We start from the raw sequence: 19,589 nt of genomic DNA, 5'->3' as shown, positions 1-19,589 counted from the left end.
TGTAGGGTACGATTGCTGTTCCACAGAATTTTTGGTTCCATCTTCATTATACCGGAGTCTGTGGTTCTTGGTGTTTGTGTTAATTGCTAAAATCTGGAAACAAATTGAATACTGGGATCATGTGAGCTGAGCTTCATTTTTATAGATGTTGGGCTCCTCCCATACCAGGATTTTCAGTCCAACACCTGAAGTCTTGGATATAGATTGAATACTGGGATTGTAAGAGTTGAGCTTCATCTTTATAGATGTTGGGCTCCTTACATACCAGGATTCTCACTTCAACATCTCAGTTGTTGAATTACAGATTGAATACTGGTACTGTGTGAGCTGAGCGCTGTCTTGATAGATGTTGGGCTGCTTTCATACCAGGATTCTTACTTCAACACTCCAAGAAGAGCATTCTCAGTTACAGTACTTCAGCACCAACAGATCCACTTGTACCCACTCAGACTTGTTCCAACCTGTGGAACCTTTGTAGATCTGGAGGATTCAATTATCTTCACTAGGGGGCAGAACAGTATTCCATGATGAAGACATGATGGTATTGCAATGAAGACGACGATCTAGCTGAGGACCTTAAAATAATTTTATCTTCAAGCCAAACCCCAGTGCCCAGTTGTTCCAGCTGTTTTTCCATAATTCCGTCAAATAAAGTTTCAGTTGCATTGTATGAATGTTGGTGTAGGAATTGTGTTTGTGATGAGATTATACACACAGCAGCATTTTATTCTCACAGTAGAATCATTTAGAGAATTGAATCAAACCATAAAGAGCTTTTTTATTTTTGAACCAAACTCAAGTGCCCAGTTGTTACAGCTGTTTTATCTCACGGTGCTAGCCAGAAAGGGAATACAAAAATACAAAACAGTAACAGGAGTACTGAACCTGGCTTCTGGGTCACTGGAGCTGTGCAGCACCAACACAATTTGCTTTCTTACCATACACACAACAATTCATTTAAACTCTAAACAAAAACAACTGATTTTATAAAATGTAAAATCACATTTACAAAAAAGAAGAACAGTCTATATAAAGTATACTTTAGTATCTGGGGTACAAGACTCTTTCAATTTTCCCATCCATCTTGGTCTTGTCCAACCACTTTCCACAAGAGAAGATTGTGGTTACCAAGTTGGCAGTATTTATAATTTCCACACATGCCAGAAACCAGCCAGGTGCCTGTCCAGTGTTATCATGCTCCATGTTTACTCTCAGAAGATCACCCAGGTCCAGCAACTCCAGCACAAAGCGGTCAGTGCGACCCCTCTCAAACAGGTTCCTGAACTTCTGTTTCAGCTGCCGTCTCCCCGAGTCTCCGTTCACACCGTAGATGGTGATGAAGACGTTGGCGTCCGTCCCGGCTCCCTTCACGTCCTCCGTGATGATTATGATCTCATATTTGACTGGAACCAAACTGCGCACCTTGCTGGCAAAGCTCTCCACACACTTGGTGCACTCGAATGTCACAAATTCAGTCTTTTTTGCAGCAAGAGGGATCTGAGCCTTGCAATGAAAAATGTACCTGCAGAAGTGAGAGAAATAATCATTCAAACGCTTTTGCTAAAAGAACTTACATCAAAAATGAGAGAAAAATAACTTACTTGTTTCCAAGCTCTTGTTCTGTCACTACCACCTCCTGTACATGCCAGTACACCTCATTCTTCACTTTCTTTTCTTTTGTTATATGACCCAGAGTGATACCAACAATATCTCCCAAAAGTTTTGAGGAAAACTCAAAAGAGTCAGTTGCACCCCTTAGTAACAAAATCAAATTTTACATCATATTATATACATTTCTAAATGTTGTTGCTGTTGTAACTCTTCTCTGTGGGCATTCTGCAAATATTGCATAACCTTCAAACTGTGTAAGATGCAAAAGAAGCCCCACACCTGCAATATTATAATATCCACTGATCAGCCATAACATTAAAACCACCTCCTTGTTTCTACACTCACTGTCCTTTTTATCAGCTCCACTTACCATATAGAAGCACTTTGTAGTTCTGCAATTACTGACTGTAGTCCATCTGTTTCTATGCATACTTTTTTAGCCTGCTTTCACCCTGTTCTTCAATGGTCAGGACCCCCACAGGACCACCACAGAGTAGGTATTATTTAGGTGGTGGATGATTCTCAGCGCTGCAGTGACACTGACATGGTGGTGGTGTGTTAGTGTGTGTTGTGCTGGTATGTGCTGGTATGAGTTGCGCTGCTGGAGTTTTTAAATACCGTGTCCACTCACTGTCCACTCTATTAGACACTCCTACCTAGTTGGTCCACCTTGTAGATGTAAAGTCAGAGACGATCGCTCATCTATTGCTGCTGTTTGAGTTGGTCGTCTTCTAGACCTTCATTAGTGGTCACAGGACGCTTCCCACAGGGCGCTGTTGGCTGGATATATTTTTGGTTGTTGGACTATTCTCAGTCCAGCAGTGACAGTGAGGTGTTTAAAAATTCCATCAGCACTGCTGTGTCTGATCCACTCATACCAGCACAACACACACTAACACACGTTCACCATGTCAGTTTCACTGCAGTGCTGAGAATGATCCACCACCTAAATAATACCTGCTCTGTGGTGGTCCTGACCAATGAAGAACAGGGTGAAAGCAGGCTTAAGTGCTTCTATATGGTAAGTGGAGCTGATAAAATGGACAGTGAGTGTAGAAACAAGGAGGTGGTTTTAATGTTATGCCTAATCGGTGTAATTGTTAGTGCAATAGTACAGCCTCGATGTCTTGAACTATTGTTCTATTGTGCACACATTTTATGAGTAATTTAAAACAGTTTAAACAGTTTTTTCTCTTTCCACAATGTAAATTAATACAAAAAGAACAAAGTATAAATGCAAATGTACAATAACATTATGAACAACAAACAGCTCAAGTAATAATTTTACTTCAGGTTATGTTATGCAAATTCATACCTCAAGAATCTTTTTCTCTTTGAAGAATTTTCCAACATAAACTCTTTTGAACGAGCTCTTCTCCCCTCCAGCACTATCCACACATTCTCCTTGGTTCCTGCATCATCATCGTCAGCTGTTGTAATTTCAATTTCATATTCTTAAAAAACATCAAATAAATGTTAATGTTTGATTTTTATGACCGCATTGGTAAAATTGGCATTGGCTTAATTTACCACTATAGAAAAGTTGTCAACCTTTTGGAATTACCTGGATTTCTTAATTACGTCTTAATTAAATGTGACCTAATAAACCACATTTCCAGAAAAGTTACCAAAATATTTCGTAAAATAAAATAGACAAATCTGTGCTTTATTTCTCTTGAATCTTTATTTAATATATATATACACATATATATATATATACATATACGTATATATATACTGTATATATATATATATATATATATATATATATATATATATATATATACATATATATATATATATATATATATACTGTATATATATACAGTGTATCACAAAAGTGAGTACACCCCTCACACCCCTCAGATATTTAAGTATATCTTTTCATGGGTCAACACTGACAGAATGACACTTTGACACAATGAAAAGTAGTCTGTGTGCAGCTTATATAAAAGTGTACATTTATTCTTCCCTCAAAATAACTCAATATACAGCCATTAATGTCTAAACCACCGGCAACAAAAGTGAGTACACCCCTAAGAGACTACACCCCTAAATGTCCAAATTGAGCACTGCTTGTCATTTTCCCTCCAAAATGTCATGTGATTTGTTAGTGTTACTAGGTCTCAGGTGTGCATAGGGAGCAGGTGTGTTCAATTTAGTAGTACAGCTCTCACACTCTCTCATACTGGTCACTGAAAGTTCCAACATGGCACCTCATGGCAAAGAACTCTCTGAGGATCTTAAAAGACGAATCGTTGCGCTATATGAAGATGGCCAAGGCTACAAGAAGATTGCCAACACCCTGAAACTGAGCTGCAGCACAGTGGCCAAGATCATCCAGCGTTTTAAAAGAGCAGGGTCCACTCAGAACAGACCTCGCGTTGGTCGTCCAAAGAAGCTGAGTGCACGTGCTCAGCGTCACATCCAACTGCTGTCTTTGAAAGATAGGCGCAGGAGTGCTGTCAGCATTGCTGCAGAGATTGAAAAGGTGGGGGGTCAGCCTGTCAGTGCTCAGACCATACGCCGCACACTACATCAAATTGGTCTGCATTGCTGTCACCCCAGAAGGAAGCCTCTTCTGAAGTCTCTACACAAGAAAGCCCGCAAACAGTTTGCTGAAGACATGTCAACAAAGGACATGGATTACTGGAACCATGTCCTATGGTCTGATGAGACCAAGATTAATTTGTTTGGTTCAGATGGTCTCAAGCATGTGTGGCAGCAATCAGGTGAGGAGTACAAAGATAAGTGTGTCATGCCTACAGTCAAGCATGGTGGTGGGAATGCCATGGTCTGGGGCTGCATGAGTGCAGCAGGTGTTGGGGAGTTACATTTCATTGAGGGACACATGAACTCCAATATGTACTGTGAAATACTGAAGCAGAGCATGATCCCCTCCCTCCGGAAACTGGGTCGCAGGGCAGTGTTCCAGCATGATAATGACCCCAAACACACCTCTAAGACGACCACTGCTTTATTGAAGAGGCTGAGGGTAAAGGTGATGGACTGGCCAAGCATGTCTCCAGACCTAAACCCAATAGAACATCTTTGGGGCATCCTCAAGCGGAAGGTGGAGGAGCGCAAAGTCTCGAATATCCGCCAGCTCCGTGATGTCGTCATGGAGGAGTGGAAAAGCATTCCAGTGGCAACCTGTGAAGCTCTGGTAAACTCCATGCCCAGGAGAGTTAAGGCAGTTCTGGGAAATAATGGTGGCCACACAAAATATTGACACTTCAGGAACTTTCACTAAGGGGTGTACTCACTTTTGTTGCTGGTGGTTTAGACATTAATGGCTGTATATTGAGTTATTTTGAGGGAAGAATACATTTACACTGTTATATAAGCTGCACACAGACTACTTTTCATTGTGTCAAAGTGTCATTTTGTCAGTGTTGTCCCATGAAAAGATATACTTAAATATCTGCAGAAATGTGAGGGGTGTACTCACTTTTGTGATACACTGTATATACAGTGCCTTGCAAAAGTATTCAGCCCCCTTGAACTTTTCAACCTTTTGCCACATTTCAGGCTTTAAACATAAAGATATGAAATTGTAATTTTTTGTGAAGAATCAACAACAAGCGGGACACAATCGTGAAGTGGAACGAAATTTATTGGATATTTTAAACTTTTTTTAGAAATAAAAAACTGAAAAGTGGGGCGTGCAATATTATTCAGCCCCCTTGCGTTAATACTTTGTAGCGCCACCTTTTGCTGCGATTACAGCTGCAAGTCGCTTGGGGTATGTCTCTATTAGTTTTGCACATCGAGATACTGAAATTTTTGCCCATTCTTCCTTGCAAAACAGCTCGAGCTCAGTGAGGTTGGATGGAGAGCGTTTGTGAACAGCAGTTTTCAGCTCTTTCCACAGATTCTCGATGGGATTCAGGTCTGGACTTTGACTTGGCCATTTTAACACCTGGATACGTTTATTTGTGAACTATTCCATTGTAGATTTTGCTTTATGTTTTGGATCATTGTCTTGTTGGAAGATAAATCACCGTCCCAGTCTCAGGTCTTTTGCAGACTGCAACAGGTTTTCTTCCAGAATGGTCCTGTATTTGGCTCCATCCATCTTCCCATCAATTTTAACCATCTTCCCTGTCCCTGCTGAAGAAAAGCAGGCCCAAACCATGATGCTGCCACCACCATGTTTGACAGTGGGGATGGTATGTTCAGGGTGATGAGCTGTGTTGCTTTTATGCCAAACATAACGTTTTGCGTTGTGGCCAAAAAGTTCGATTTTGGTTTCATCTGACCAGAGCACCTTCTTCCACATGCTTGGTGTGTCTCCCAGGTGACTTTTTATAGATATCTTTGAGAAATGGCTTTCTTCTTGCCACTCTTCCATAAAGGCCAGATTTGTGCAGTGTACGACTGATTGTTGTCCTATGGACAGATTCTCCCACCTCAGCTGTAGATCTCTGCAGTTCATTCAGAGTGATCATGGGCCTCTTGGCTGCATCTCTGATCAGTCTTCTCCTTGTTTGAGCTGAAAGTTTAGAGGGACGGCCGGGTCTTGGTAGATTTGCAGTGGTCTGATACTCCCTTCATTTCAATATGATCGCTTGCACAGTGCTCCTTGAGATGTTTAAAGCTTGGGAAATCTTTTTGTATCCAAATTCGGCTTTAAACTTCTCCACAACAGTATCTCGGACCTGCCTGGTGTGTTCCTTGGTCTTCATGATGCTCTCTGCGCTTTAAACAGAACTCTGAGACTATCACAGAGCAGGTGCATTTATACGGAGACTTGATTACACACAGGTGGATTCTATTTATCACCATCAGTCATTTAGGTCAACATTGGATCATTCAGAGATCCTCACTGAACTTCTGGAGTGAGTTTGCTGCACTGAAAGTAAAGGGGCTGAATAATATTGCACGCCCCACTTTTCAGGTTTTTATTTCTAAAAAAAGTTTAAAATATCCAATAAATTTCGTTCCACTTCACAATTGTGTCGCACTTGTTATTGATTCTTCACAAAAAATTACAATTTCATATCTTTATGTTTAAAGCCTGAAATGTGGCAAAAGGTTGAAAAGTTCAAGGGGGCTGAATACTTTTGCAAGGCACTGTATATATATATATATATATATATACGCTCTGCGCACACAGCATCATCAGGGACCCCTACCACCCTAGCCACTCACTGTATAACCTTCTGCCATCTGGGAGGAGATACAGGAGCATACGTGCCAGGACCAGTCGGCTCAAAAACAGTTTTTTTCGCACCTCAATAACTTTATTGAACACCACTCTATGCCGTTAACACCACAACATTCTGGACTACACACTGGACCTATTATTTATTATTTATCATTTGCACCTGCACTTTACCAACACCCCCGGATTACACACTGGACTGTTATTATTATTTATCATTTGCACCTGCACTACACAACTGTTTTACATATATATGTATAGTTAGTTATTTAGCACCATTCTCATAAAGTTACAGTTACAGTTGTATAGTTATTACTTACACATATTTTATTATTATTACTGTTACTATTGTAACATACTCCTAATTGCAGTTAATTATAGTTATAATTATATATTAATATTATTCATAGATATGTAATTTTACTGATATTCTGTTTTCTTGCACAATGCTGTAATTGCACTTGATAGATGTGTATATACTGTATATATATATATATATATACAGTGCCTTGCAAAAGTATTCAGCCCCCTTGAACTTTTCAACCTTTTGCCACATTTCAGGCTTCAAACATAACGATATGAAATTGTAATTTTTTGTGAAGAATCAACAACAAGTGGGACACAATCGTGAAGTGGAACGAAATTTATTGGATATTTTAAACTTTTTTTAGAAATAAAAAACTGAAAAGTGGGGCGTGCAATATTATTCGGCCCCCTTGCGTTAATACTTTGTAGCGCCACCTTTTGCTGCGATTACAGCTGCAAGTCGCTTGGGGTATGTCTCTATCAGTTTTGCACATCGAGAGACAGAAATTTTTGCCCATTCTTCCTTGCAAAACAGCTCGAGCTCAGTGAGGTTGGATGGAGAGCGTTTGTGAACAGCAGTTTTCAGCTCTTTCCACAGATTCTCGATGGGATTCAGGTCTGGACTTTGACTTGGCCATTCTAACACCTGGATACGTTTATTTGTGAACCATTCCATTGTAGATTTTGCTTTATGTTTTGGATCATTGTCTTGTTGGAAGATAAATCTCCGTCCCAGTCTCAGGTCTTTTGCAGACTGCAACAGGTTTTCTTCCAGAATGGTCCTGTATTTGGCTCCATCCATCTTCCCATCAATTTTAACCATCTTCCCTGTCCCTGCTGAAGAGAAGCAGGCCCAAACCATGATGCTGCCACCACCATGTTTGACAGTGGGGATGGTGTGTTCAGGGTGATGAGCTGTGTTGCTTTTACGCCAAACATAACGTTTTGCATTGTGGCCAAAAAGTTCGATTTTGGTTTCATCTGACCAGAGCACCTTCTTCCACATGTTTGGTGTGTCTCCCAGGTGACTTATTTATAGATATCTTTGAGAAATGGCTTTCTTCTTGCCACTCTTCCATAAAGGCCAGATTTGTGCAGTGTACGACTGATTGTGTCCTATGGACAGAGTCTCTCACCTCAGCTGTAGATCTCTGCAGTTCATTCAGAGTGATCATGGGCCTCTTGGCTGCATCCCTGATCAGTCTTCTCCTTGTTTGAGCTGAAAGTTTAGAGGGACGGCCGGGTCTTGGTAGATTTGCAGTGGTCTGATACTCCTTCCATTTCAATATGATCGCTTGCACAGTGCTCCTTGAGATGTTTAAAGCTTGGGAAATCTTTTTGTATCCAAATCCAGCTTTAAACTTCTCCACAACAGTATCTCGGACCTGCCTGGTGTGTTCCTTGGTCTTCATGATGCTCTCTGCGCTTTAAACAGAACTCTGAGACTGTCACAGAGCAGGTGCATTTATACGGAGACTTGATTACACACAGGTGGATTCTATTTATCACCATCAGTCATTTAGGTCAACATTGGATCATTCAGAGATCCTCACTGAACTTCTGGAGTGAGTTTGCTGCACTGAAAGTAAAGGGGCTGAATAATATTGCACGCCCCACTTTTTAGTTTTTTATTTCTAAAAAAAGTTTAAAATATCCAATAAATTTCGTTCCACTTCACGATTGTGTCCCACTTGTTGTTGATTCTTCACAAAAAATTACAATTTCATATTGTTATGTTTGAAGCCTGAAATGTGGCAAAAGGTTGAAAAGTTCAAGGGGGCTGAATACTTTTGCAAGGCACTGTATATAATGTATTAGTCTCACAACCTGCAACACACTCAGAAAAATTGGGAAAGGGCAGAGACGTAACTAGGATGTCATCTTTGGGGGTTAGGGTATGTAAACAAGGGTGTATGGAAAATGTAAACAAGACTCCTAACTTATAAGAACCAAAGAAATAAAAGTAAACAGTATTATTATTATTGTAAAAATCTTCGTTCTAAAGAAAAGTTTGTTTTTTCTCTCTAACCTAAATACAAAAATGATGGTGAATATGGCAGACATCCCAAGTTGCAAAAACTCATTTCAGGGAGGTACCCCCGGACCCGGACCTCGACCCCCCAAGCCCAAAAAGGAACAGAACTTTTAGGAGCTGCTAACTGAGCTACTAAGCTAACTGTTCGCGTCACAAACACATTAATGTGTACTACATAGTGCACTAGATAGTGTGAAAGATAATAGTTTTATGTTCCCTACATAGTGCACTAGATTGTATATTAGAAAATAATTTATGTTCCATACTTAGTGCACTAGATAGTGTACTAGATAATAGACTTATGTGAGTACAAAATCTGATCTAATTTGATCTAATCTGTTTTCCAGTTACATTAATTACACCTTTTAGGACATGTCTCAATATTTTTTTAATGTTGACCAAATGAGACATTTTAGGACATGTCCCATTACTTTTAATATCAAACAAATAAAACATTTTAAGACATGTCTCAATATGATTTTTATGATAAAAAAAAAAAAGAATTAATAATGAATAGTAAACACACCTAATAAAACCTGATCCACAACATCACCACTTTGATAATTTAATGTGAATTAATTAATAATTAATTAATAGGCACGCCGTAGCCTAGTGGTTAAGATACTGGACTAGTAACCAGAAGGTTGCTGGTTCAAGCCCCACTACTGCCAGGTTGCTGCTGTTGGGCCCTTGAGTAAGGCCCTTAACCCTCAATTGCTCAGACTGTAACTGTAATGTAAGTTGCTTTGGATAAAGGCATCTCCCAAATGATGAAAATGTAATACTAGGCTCAATATTTAATTACTATTTTACAGCATTAATAAAAGACTTTGTTTACATTTGAAAATTTTCATTTAAAATAATTTGATTTTATTTCTTTTCCTCAGTGAAACAGTGAATTTAGAGAAATCACAAGTTATGGATCTTTTGTGGACTCAGATGATTCCACCAGAAAATCCTGGAGCTGACTGGTAACAAAAATATTTAATAGTAATAATAAATGAAATTTATTGTTTTTCAGCAGATGTTATAAAATTATTCATATTTTATTTCTGTCAATTTGTGCAAATTTCATTCATCCAAAAGAAACAGAGCACAGAAGCACAGCTGAGTTGGGTGCAGCAGGAGCTAAAAAATCAACTAGTGAGTAACAACTTCACATAGATTTCTACATCAAATGATCATCATGAATTATTGTTTCATTTGAAATTATATTTCATTGTTCTTTTCTCTGATCCAAAGCCATAAAAGAGAAGATGAACCAGGTCTGTGCTTGCTGCAGAAGAGCCTGGAGGGAAGTGAAGAAGACATGGACCAAAAGATCCAACAAATTTTTCCCAGCCTAATTTCCAGACATTTTATTTCTTCTCAAGCCAAAAATGAGCTAACTTATATTCACTCCTCAGCTACTATCAACATCATCAGGGATTTATTCTCCTTGCTAGACCATTTTTATGAAGACCACTTTTCCATTTCGGCATCAGACTATATCATTGTGAAGCTGCCTTTCTCTTTGCCATCCACCTAGCTGAGAGCTTCACAATTGAGAGCTCTGCTGTACCAGAATCTTCTCTGGTCCTCTTGGGGTAGGGGACTCTTAATGTTCCACAGTCTTTGTCTTCCATCCTCATGTGGGACCGTACCACTGTCTTTCACCACCTCTGTGTAGGGTACGATTGCTGTTCCACAGACTTTTTGGTTCCATCTTCATTATACCGGAGTCTGTGGTTCTTGGTGTCTCACTAAAATCAAAATGAATACTGGGATTGAGTGTGTTGAGCTTCATCTTCATAGTTGTTGGGCTCCTCCCATACCAGGATTCCTAATCTAACACCTCAAGTGTTGGATTACAAAATTAATACTGGGATCATGTGAGCTGAGCTTCACCTTCATAAATGTTGGGCTCCTCCTATGCATAGATTCTTAATTCAGCACCTGAAGTCTTGGATATAGATTGAATACTGGGATTGTAAGAGTTGAGCTTCATCTTTATAGATGTTGGGCTCCTTACATACCAGGATTCTCACTTCAACATCTCAGTTGTTGGATTACAGATTGAATACTGGTACTGTGTGAGCTGAGCGCTGTCTTGATAGATGTTGGGCTGCTTTCATACCCGGATTCTTCAACAATCCAAGAAGAGCATTCTCACTTTCTTCAGCACCAACGTATCCTTGACAAGTACCCACTCAGACTTGTAGATCTGGAGGATTAAATTATCTTCACTAGGGGGCAGAACAGGATTCCACGATGAAGACATGATGGTATTGCAATGGAAACACGATCTAGCTGAGGATGTTAAAATAATTTTATCTTCAAGTCAAACCCTAGTGCCAAGTTGTTCCAGCTGTTTTGCCATAATTCTTTCAAATAAAGTGTCTTTTGCATGAATGTTGGTGTAGGAATTGTGTTTGTGATAAGATTTTACACACAGCAGCTTTGAAAAAATTGATCAGGTAATAATTAATATAGAAGAAGAACACAGGAGCTACCTTGTCACATGCCTGTAATCTACACTCCTGGATTTTTACAGGTTTCTGATATTGATCTTGGGTTTCTTTTGAGCTGTTTGTATAATATGTATATTTAAAAACTCTTGAATCTTGAATCTCTAATTCTTCTGCTTAAGTCCTTTGTTTTTTGTCCGTCCTAAAGCAACACATCCATCTAGTAGAAAAGTCTTTTAACCAAGGGTTAAAATGCTTTTTTCAGCCTGACCAATTAATCAGTGTGATCAGTAAAGATGCTGTAACAGTAAAATGTTGTTTGTGTGTTATTATTAGCTTTGGCAGAAAGGTAGAAATCCAGGTAATTTCAAACATTACAATTTTGTCAGGACCCTTAATAAGATCTAAGCTTAGAACTGTAAAGCATGTTTCTTACTGGTCTTCTCACTGAGGTCCAGTATGTCATTGTTGGCACAAGCCAGTTCCCGAATAATTTGGCCATCATCCTCATTTTTGGCCAGCCAGCGGTCGCAAGGAAAGCGAAAGGTTTGGCTCAATAACTCATCTTTTACATCTATGCTTTCTAGGTGCCAACCAGGAGCGGGACCTACAAAATATACAATGTTTCCCACATACTATTTATGACAATGTTAACATACAATCATTCACACTGAGGAGTAGTAAACAGTTTAAAGTGACACAGAGCGAACAAAGATTTAACTTTTTTTAACTTACCCTTGTTATCGTGCCACACTCGGACCTTGCACAGCTCACCCAGACTGAAGATGTCAGGAACGTTGAAAACATCCAACTGTTTGCGCTCAAACTTGTTCCTGTTGCCCGACTCTTTCAGTGCCAGCATGCCCGTGTCCCCGTTTTCCCCAAATACAATAAGAAACACATTCGCATCCGTACCTGCACCTGGAGAATGAAATGCCAGTGTGAATGTTTGTGAATTCAATATAAAAGAAAAAAAAACACCAATCAGGCATAACATTATGACCACTGAGAGGTGAAGTGAATAACACTGATTATCTCTTCATCATGGCACCTGTTAGTGGGGGGGATATATTAGGCAGCAAGTGAACATTTTATCCTCAAAGTTGTTAGAAGCAGGAATAATGGGCGAGTGTGAGGATTTGAGCGAGTTTGACAAGGGCCAAATAGTGATGGCTAGACGACTGGGTCAGAGCATCTACAAAACTGCAGCTCTAGTGGGGTGTTCCCGGTCTGCAGTGGTCAGTATCTATCAAAAGTGGTCCAAGGAAGCAACAGTGGTAAACCGGCGACAGGCTCATTGATGCACGTGGGGAGCGAAGGCTGGCCCATGTGGTCCGATCCACCAGACGAGCTACTTTAGCTCAAATTGCTGAAGAAATTAATGTTTGATGCAGATGGGGCTGCAAAAGGGGGACCAACACAATATTAGGACGGTGGTCATAATGTTATGCCTGATCGGTGTATATGTAGTTGTTGTGTGTGACTTACCAGCAATGTCACTGGTTTTAACCTGAACAATATAGGTCGTTTTCTCCACCATCTCCTCATCATTCACCACTGCAGGGAGCTCACACACCTTTGTTTTATTTGGGCCTTTTGTTTTGGACAGCCAGTTGTCATACGTGAAAACTGACACTTCCTCTGTGGTTGGGTTACGCATGATAATCTAGGTCATGTAACATGACAAGAAGTCAGCGGCAACAATGCAACACAAAACCCCAAACACTTTATCATCTTTCATCTGCAATTAGATTACAGTATCCTGTACTGTGCAGTATTATGCTACCGTGTAAATGTAATCAGTATCAATAAAAGCTTACTCAACTCTAAATGAGAGTCTGGTTTCATCTAACCTTGTCCAGGTACCAGTCAGGCCGACATCCTGTCCCGTCGATGCGAACTCTTAACTTTTTTAGAGGTGCAATGTCATCTATTTCCATGTTAAAGGTGTCTTCCTGATCTCTTTCAAACCTGGATCAAACAATCAAGAGCTTAATAAAAGAGTCCAGCTACTTTGTACTTTAGACATGTTGGATTGTTTTTGTCACCTGTCCTCATTTTTTGGTAACAGGATTTCCTCTGTGCACCCATTGGCACCAAACACTGTAATGAAAATGTTGGTGTCGGTCCCGGCATACTGGATGTCTCCTGTAACAACTGTTACCTCATATACAACCTAAAGACAAGGAGAAAAGAGAGCAACTCAGTATTTTAGTGCATGTACTGTATATCAGTGTAACAGAAACATGGAATAGGTTTACTGTTTTAGGAAAAGAACCTTTATAGTAGACACTAAGTAATATACACTGATCAGGCATAACATTATAACCATTGACAGGTGAAGTGAATAACACTAATTATCTCTTCATTACGGCACCTGTTAGTTGGTGGGATATATTAGGCAGCAAGTGAACATTTTATCCTCAAAGTTGTTAGAAGCAGGAAAAATGGGCGAGTTTGACAAGGGCCAAATTGTGATGGCTAGACGACTGGGTCAGAGCATCTCCAAAACTGCAGCTCTTGTGGGGTGTTCCCGGTCTGCAGTGGTCAGTATCTATCAAAAGTGGTCCAAGGAAGGAACAGTAGTAAACCGGCGACAGGGTCATTGATGCACGTGGGGAGCGAAGGCTGGCCCGTGTGGTCCGATCCAACAGACAAGCTACTGTAGCTCAAACTGCTGAAGAAGTTAATGCTGGTTCTGATAGAAAGGTGTCAGAATACACAGAGCAGCACAGTTTGATGCGTATGGGGCAGCAAAAGGGGGACCAGCACAATATTAGGAAGGTGGTCATAATGTTATGCCTAATCGATGTATATAGGGGCCACCAAATACAGGATAGAAATGTGGCATGAGGTGTGAAATGCTGTAACATATAGAAACTTTATATTAACCTTTTGAATGATATTAATAGGGATAGCATCAAGTACATTGAACACTCTCGCTGTAAGACCATCCCCTCTATCCTTGGCAAACCAGCAGTTGCAATAAAAAATGTACTTAATGCCTTTGGTAGGTGCTTCCACAGACAATTCTTCCACCAGCCAGCAGCTCTCTGGTGTGGCTCCGTTATGACCTAACTGCAGAAGGAAAAATAAACAATAGTTTAACAAAAACTGTGTACAGATGTGTATAAATTCTGGTCTTGTGTACAGATGCATAATGGTGTTAAGATCAGGACTCTGATTGATTCTGACATGTACTGTTTAGAAAATGTCATTTATAGTCCTATTAGACCACAGACTTTCTGACAGTCTTCCAGTTGATAGTTGGTGTCACAATAACCAATCTAACTAGTTTTCTGACCAATTTTAGAGGTTTCTGACTAAGTTCTGACCTAAACAGTGTGCTGTAGTACATGTTCTCTACTTCTTCATGCCAGACTGAACTTAGCTCAGAAATATGTGCATAATATGGCATTTAATCCTTTTTCTTGATGTGTGATTTTTATCTTTAAACCCTTAACTTGTTTTTAATGCTGTTTTATTGTGTGGGAAGTATTTACCATACTAACAGACCTCAAAAATAGGTACTGAAGTATTTAAAAAATATTATTTCATTTAATTGTTACACAAGTGGTGACTTGAACTGTGGTGCTTGAGAGATTTATTTGGTTACATTCATGGCAGAAACAGTAGTTCACAAGGTTAAATCAAACACAGTCATGGACCATTTTGTATCTCCAATTCACCTGCCTGCATTTCTTTGGATTGTGGGAGGAAACCGGAGCTCCTGGAAGAAACCCACACAGACACGGGGAGAACATGAAAATTCCACACAAAAAGGACCCTGGCTGCTCCACCTGGGGATCAAACCCAAGACCTTCTTTCTGTGAGATGACAGTGCTACCCACTGAGCCACCGTGCCGCTCTGGTGCATGAGAGTTTGTTTGTTTATTAGGATTTGAATGTCATATTTTACACACTTTGGTTGCATTCATGGCAGAAGCAGTAGTTATTTGTTACACAAGATTCATCAGTTCACACGTTTAATGTCAAACACAGTCATGGACAATTTAGTATCTCTAATTCACCTCACTTGCATGTCTTTGGACTGTGGGAGGAAACCGGAGCTAGTTGTCTGTAGATAAACTACAAAAAGCTTCTATTATAGTGTTTTATAGTGTTGCTGATAGAAATGAGTGAAGTCTTAATTTAAACTGAAATTTTTTCCATTAAATAATGACCCAAACTGTCAAAATACATTTACATTTTGGTAATTGGTGGATCTTGGTGCTTAAATATACTAGAACATCCACCAATTTCGTCTACCATAGACCACACAATACTATAATTAGTACACTGATTTATTCAAAATAGCCAAAGCTAGCTGACCAGCTCCATAGTTGATTAGTATTAGAAATGACAAATGATCTGAATCTCTTATGTGATTGCTTGTAAAGTTTAGATGGTAATGTAACTCCAGAGGAATATCACCACCCCATTTAATTTTTACTTAGTGAATATCTGATCCTAGTAAACTAGATCCTTGATTTGTGTGGAACAATGTGACTTTTGTATTGTGATATCACATGTAACACAACGCATTATATAATCAATTAACTATTTAAGTTTATTTAACTTTTTTTTTTAAATACTACTCTAGAGCGCAAGTGCACTTGAAAGAACAAACAGTAATGTGCTCGTTTTACCTCTATCTTTTTAATTTCTCCTACATCCAGCCCATAGCATTCAAAATGTTCCATAGATCCAGAATCAAAGCATTTCTTTCCTTCAGAGAGGTTCAGCCAGAGTCTGTCTGTTTCAAAATCTGGACCCATGACAATCACAAAGACCCGACTGGTGGTACTGGCATCTCGGTCTACTGCTGTTGATACTGTAAAGTGGTACGGGATCACTGTAAATCAATAAGAAAACGATAAGAATTAGGCAGTAATACCACAAAAGAGTCCTGGATATTATAAAGCATAGTCTTTATAAACAAAAATAATGGATTAAGCAAAGTGGGCATCACAGTGGCTAAGTGGGTAGCACTGTAGCCTCACAGCAAGAAGGTCCTGGGTTCAATTCCCAGGTGGAGCGGTCCGGGTCTTTTCTGTTCAGAGTTTGCATGTTCTCCCCGTGTCTGCGTGGGTTTTCTCCGGGCACTCCGGTTTCCTCCCACAGTCCAAAAACATGCAGCCAGGCTAATTGGAGACACTGAATTGTCCTACAGGTACCTAGCCGCTAGGATGCATAAACCAGTGCATTGTAGTGCCAGTCCCAAGCCCGGATAAATAGGGAGGGTTGTGTCAGGAAGGGCATCTGGGGTAAAAACTGTGCCAAATCAATAATGCGGATCACGAACCACCGGCGACCCCTAACGGGAGCAGCCAAGGAAATAGAATGGATTAAGCAAAGTGTAGATTTATATAATTAAGTTTAAATTCACCACATAAAATGTTTTAACAGATATTATCTAAAATTTAATATATAAACTACATCATATTGCCAGAACAATGTGGATACACATCTTTATTACTGAGTGTTCCAACTTTGTGGCAACAGTTTTAGAAAGGCCCGTTTCAGTTCCAGCATAACTGAGACCTCAATCCAATCAAAACACTTTGGGAGGAACACAAACTGAATTGTCTATTGCGAGTCAGGATATCTTGTCCAGCAAATGTGCCTGACCTCACAAATGCTTTTTTAATGGGTACAAATGGTTACACCTACAAAATCTTGAGGAAAGCCCTCATAGAAGAGAAAAAGAAAGCTATTATGGCTGCAAAGGAAGTAGGGAGGGTGGCGGCAACTCCATATTAATGCCCATGGTTTTAGAATCCAGCTCAGGGCAGTTGTAGCTTAGTGGTTAAGGCACTGGACTAGTAATCAGAAGGTTGCTGGTTCAAGCCCCACCATCACCAGGTTGCCACTGTTGGGTCCTTGAGCAAGACCCTTAACCCTTAATTGCTCAGATTGTATACTGTCACAACTGTAAGTCGCTTTGGATAAAAGCATCTGCTGAAAATGTAAAGTGTCCACAAACTTTTAGCCATATGGTATATCATTATATTATATAGTTGTATTTACTCTATTTACTGTACTTACACTGTACTGGAGCTGCTATAACACTCGAATTTCCCCCATGGGGATCAATAAAGGAATCTTATCTTATGCTAAATAAAAAGTTACCTGGACCTTCCTCTAAAGCCCCCTTTTTCTTCTTTTTCTTTTTGTTCATGTTGCTATCCAGGCTTGGCTTAGAATTTGGCATGTTTTTCTGAGGATTCCTTTCGCCTTCATATCCCTGACAGAAGCACCTCAGATAGATAATTTATTACAAAATCAGTGATAAATAAATCAGTAACTACTAAAGTCATTCACATTGCATGTAAACTACGTCAAGTAAGTGATTTAATTTAATCACCTTCACGTAAAATGTTCTTTCAATCCTTTTATCTTCTTTATTTTTTGAGAGCCACCTTTCACATAAGAACATAAACTGCTCATCCGTGTCCTCATCCAAGATTTCTACCTGGTCCAGGTACCAGTCCGCCCCTAGCATTGCATTATCATGGCGCATCTTGATCTTGAACACTTGGCCTAAGTCCACAGCCTCAATGCTGAAGGTATCAACCTAGAATGCAAAATAATGTGAAATTAAATAAGAAATAACTGAAATATGTAGCACTGTAGGACCAATTATACCACCAATTATACCATTTATTATTAAATAAAATTACCAGAAATTAAATTCTGTACATTATTAGAGTATTGTGCAATAATATTAATAATGATAATAATTACTAACTGTCACAATGTAAATAATCATTTCTCATATTTCTAGTAATTTTAGCTTATTTTGTGCGAGTTTTTTTATATTTATATTTTATATTTTTTGTACTTTTTTTCTAATATATTTTAATATTTTTATCCTATGTTCATTTTATTATTGCTGCTGATCTCTGAGAGCTACCAAACAAAGTCTTGTTCTTTGTTATCTTATCTTATCTTATCTTAAATATATATATACAGTAGTTGAATGTTGAACTTACTGCTCCTCTCTTAAACTTGTTCTTGTTGTTCTCTGATTTGCTTAACTTGCGTTCCCCTGTGTCTCCAACGTCTCCATAAATGGTTATAAACACATTGGCATCTGTCCCTGCTCCATACATGTCACCAGTCGCCACAGACACATTATACGTGTGAACTAAGTAATATGAGAAATAAAAAAGAAACTGCACTTATCTTAAGTACCATCCTGGCCTGTGATTTATTATACCAAGCAGATATTGTAAATTATTTACAGACCAAATTAGCACTTGGCACTCAATGCAAAGACTTACAGTAAGTAATTAAGTTTTTATTACGATAGATACGCTACATGTTTAATGTTTACAGTTTATGAGAAAATGAAGTTAGAGAACATACTCTCCAGTGCATCTTCTACTTCTGTCTCAGTGCATTTCAGAGTACCATCTCTCTGCAGTCTCTCTATGATGATATCTGAAGGTACCAGCTCTCTCACTGTCTCACCGTCGTCTTCAGACTTGGCCAGCCATCTTTCACATGGAAAAATTGTAGTCTCAGAGCCCTGAGAAGGGATAAAGATGTAATTTTTGTAAGTCATGCGAAATATCAACTACTTTGGATTTACAACCCAAAATTAGAAAAAGTTGGGACAGAATGGAAAATGCAAATACAATAAAAATGCAGTGTTCCTCACATTTACTTTGACTTTTATTTGATTGCAGACAGGATGAACCTGAGATAATTCATGTTTTATCTGCTCAACTTCATTTCATTAATAATAAACATCCATTCCTGCATTTCAGGCCGGCAACACATTCCAAAAAAAATTGGGACGGGGGCAATTTAGGCTAACAGTGAGGTGAAAAAACTGAATAACGATGCGATTTTAAACAGGTGATGTCAACAGGTGATTTTAATCATGGTTTGATACAAAAACAGCAAAAACTTCTGTGATGCAGCATTAATGCAGAAAAGTACATTGAGATCTTGGAGCAACATGTGCTGCCTTCAAGACGTCGTCTTTTCCAGTGACGTCCAGCATTTTTCAACA

At 39.2% G+C, this 19,589-nt stretch overlaps 1 protein-coding gene across 1 annotated transcript in view; it reads right to left on the bottom strand.

The window, feature by feature from the left end:
- Nucleotides 1-1,041: 1,041 nt before the first annotated feature.
- The window catches only part of loxhd1b (lipoxygenase homology PLAT domains 1b), a 49,929-nt gene continuing 31,381 nt past the window's right edge, over nt 1,042-19,589 (bottom strand). Inside the window, exons 29-42 of the mRNA XM_062998276.1 lie at nt 18,938-19,100; nt 18,562-18,716; nt 17,934-18,143; nt 17,699-17,813; nt 16,216-16,421; nt 14,459-14,644; nt 13,615-13,742; nt 13,420-13,537; nt 13,055-13,232; nt 12,302-12,487; nt 12,003-12,173; nt 2,927-3,065; nt 1,602-1,754; nt 1,042-1,522 (exon numbers count right to left, since the gene is read on the bottom strand). Coding sequence (XP_062854346.1) covers nt 1,042-1,522; nt 1,602-1,754; nt 2,927-3,065; nt 12,003-12,173; nt 12,302-12,487; nt 13,055-13,232; nt 13,420-13,537; nt 13,615-13,742; nt 14,459-14,644; nt 16,216-16,421; nt 17,699-17,813; nt 17,934-18,143; nt 18,562-18,716; nt 18,938-19,100 — 2,589 coding nt within the window. The remainder of the gene's footprint in view (nt 1,523-1,601; nt 1,755-2,926; nt 3,066-12,002; nt 12,174-12,301; nt 12,488-13,054; nt 13,233-13,419; nt 13,538-13,614; nt 13,743-14,458; nt 14,645-16,215; nt 16,422-17,698; nt 17,814-17,933; nt 18,144-18,561; nt 18,717-18,937; nt 19,101-19,589) is intronic.

Source organism: Trichomycterus rosablanca, chromosome 7, assembly GCF_030014385.1.
Source record: "Trichomycterus rosablanca isolate fTriRos1 chromosome 7, fTriRos1.hap1, whole genome shotgun sequence".
NCBI lineage: Eukaryota > Metazoa > Chordata > Actinopteri > Siluriformes > Trichomycteridae > Trichomycterus > Trichomycterus rosablanca.
The sequence above is the reverse complement of the archived record's forward strand: the minus strand, read 5'-3'. Positions and strand labels throughout refer to the sequence as shown.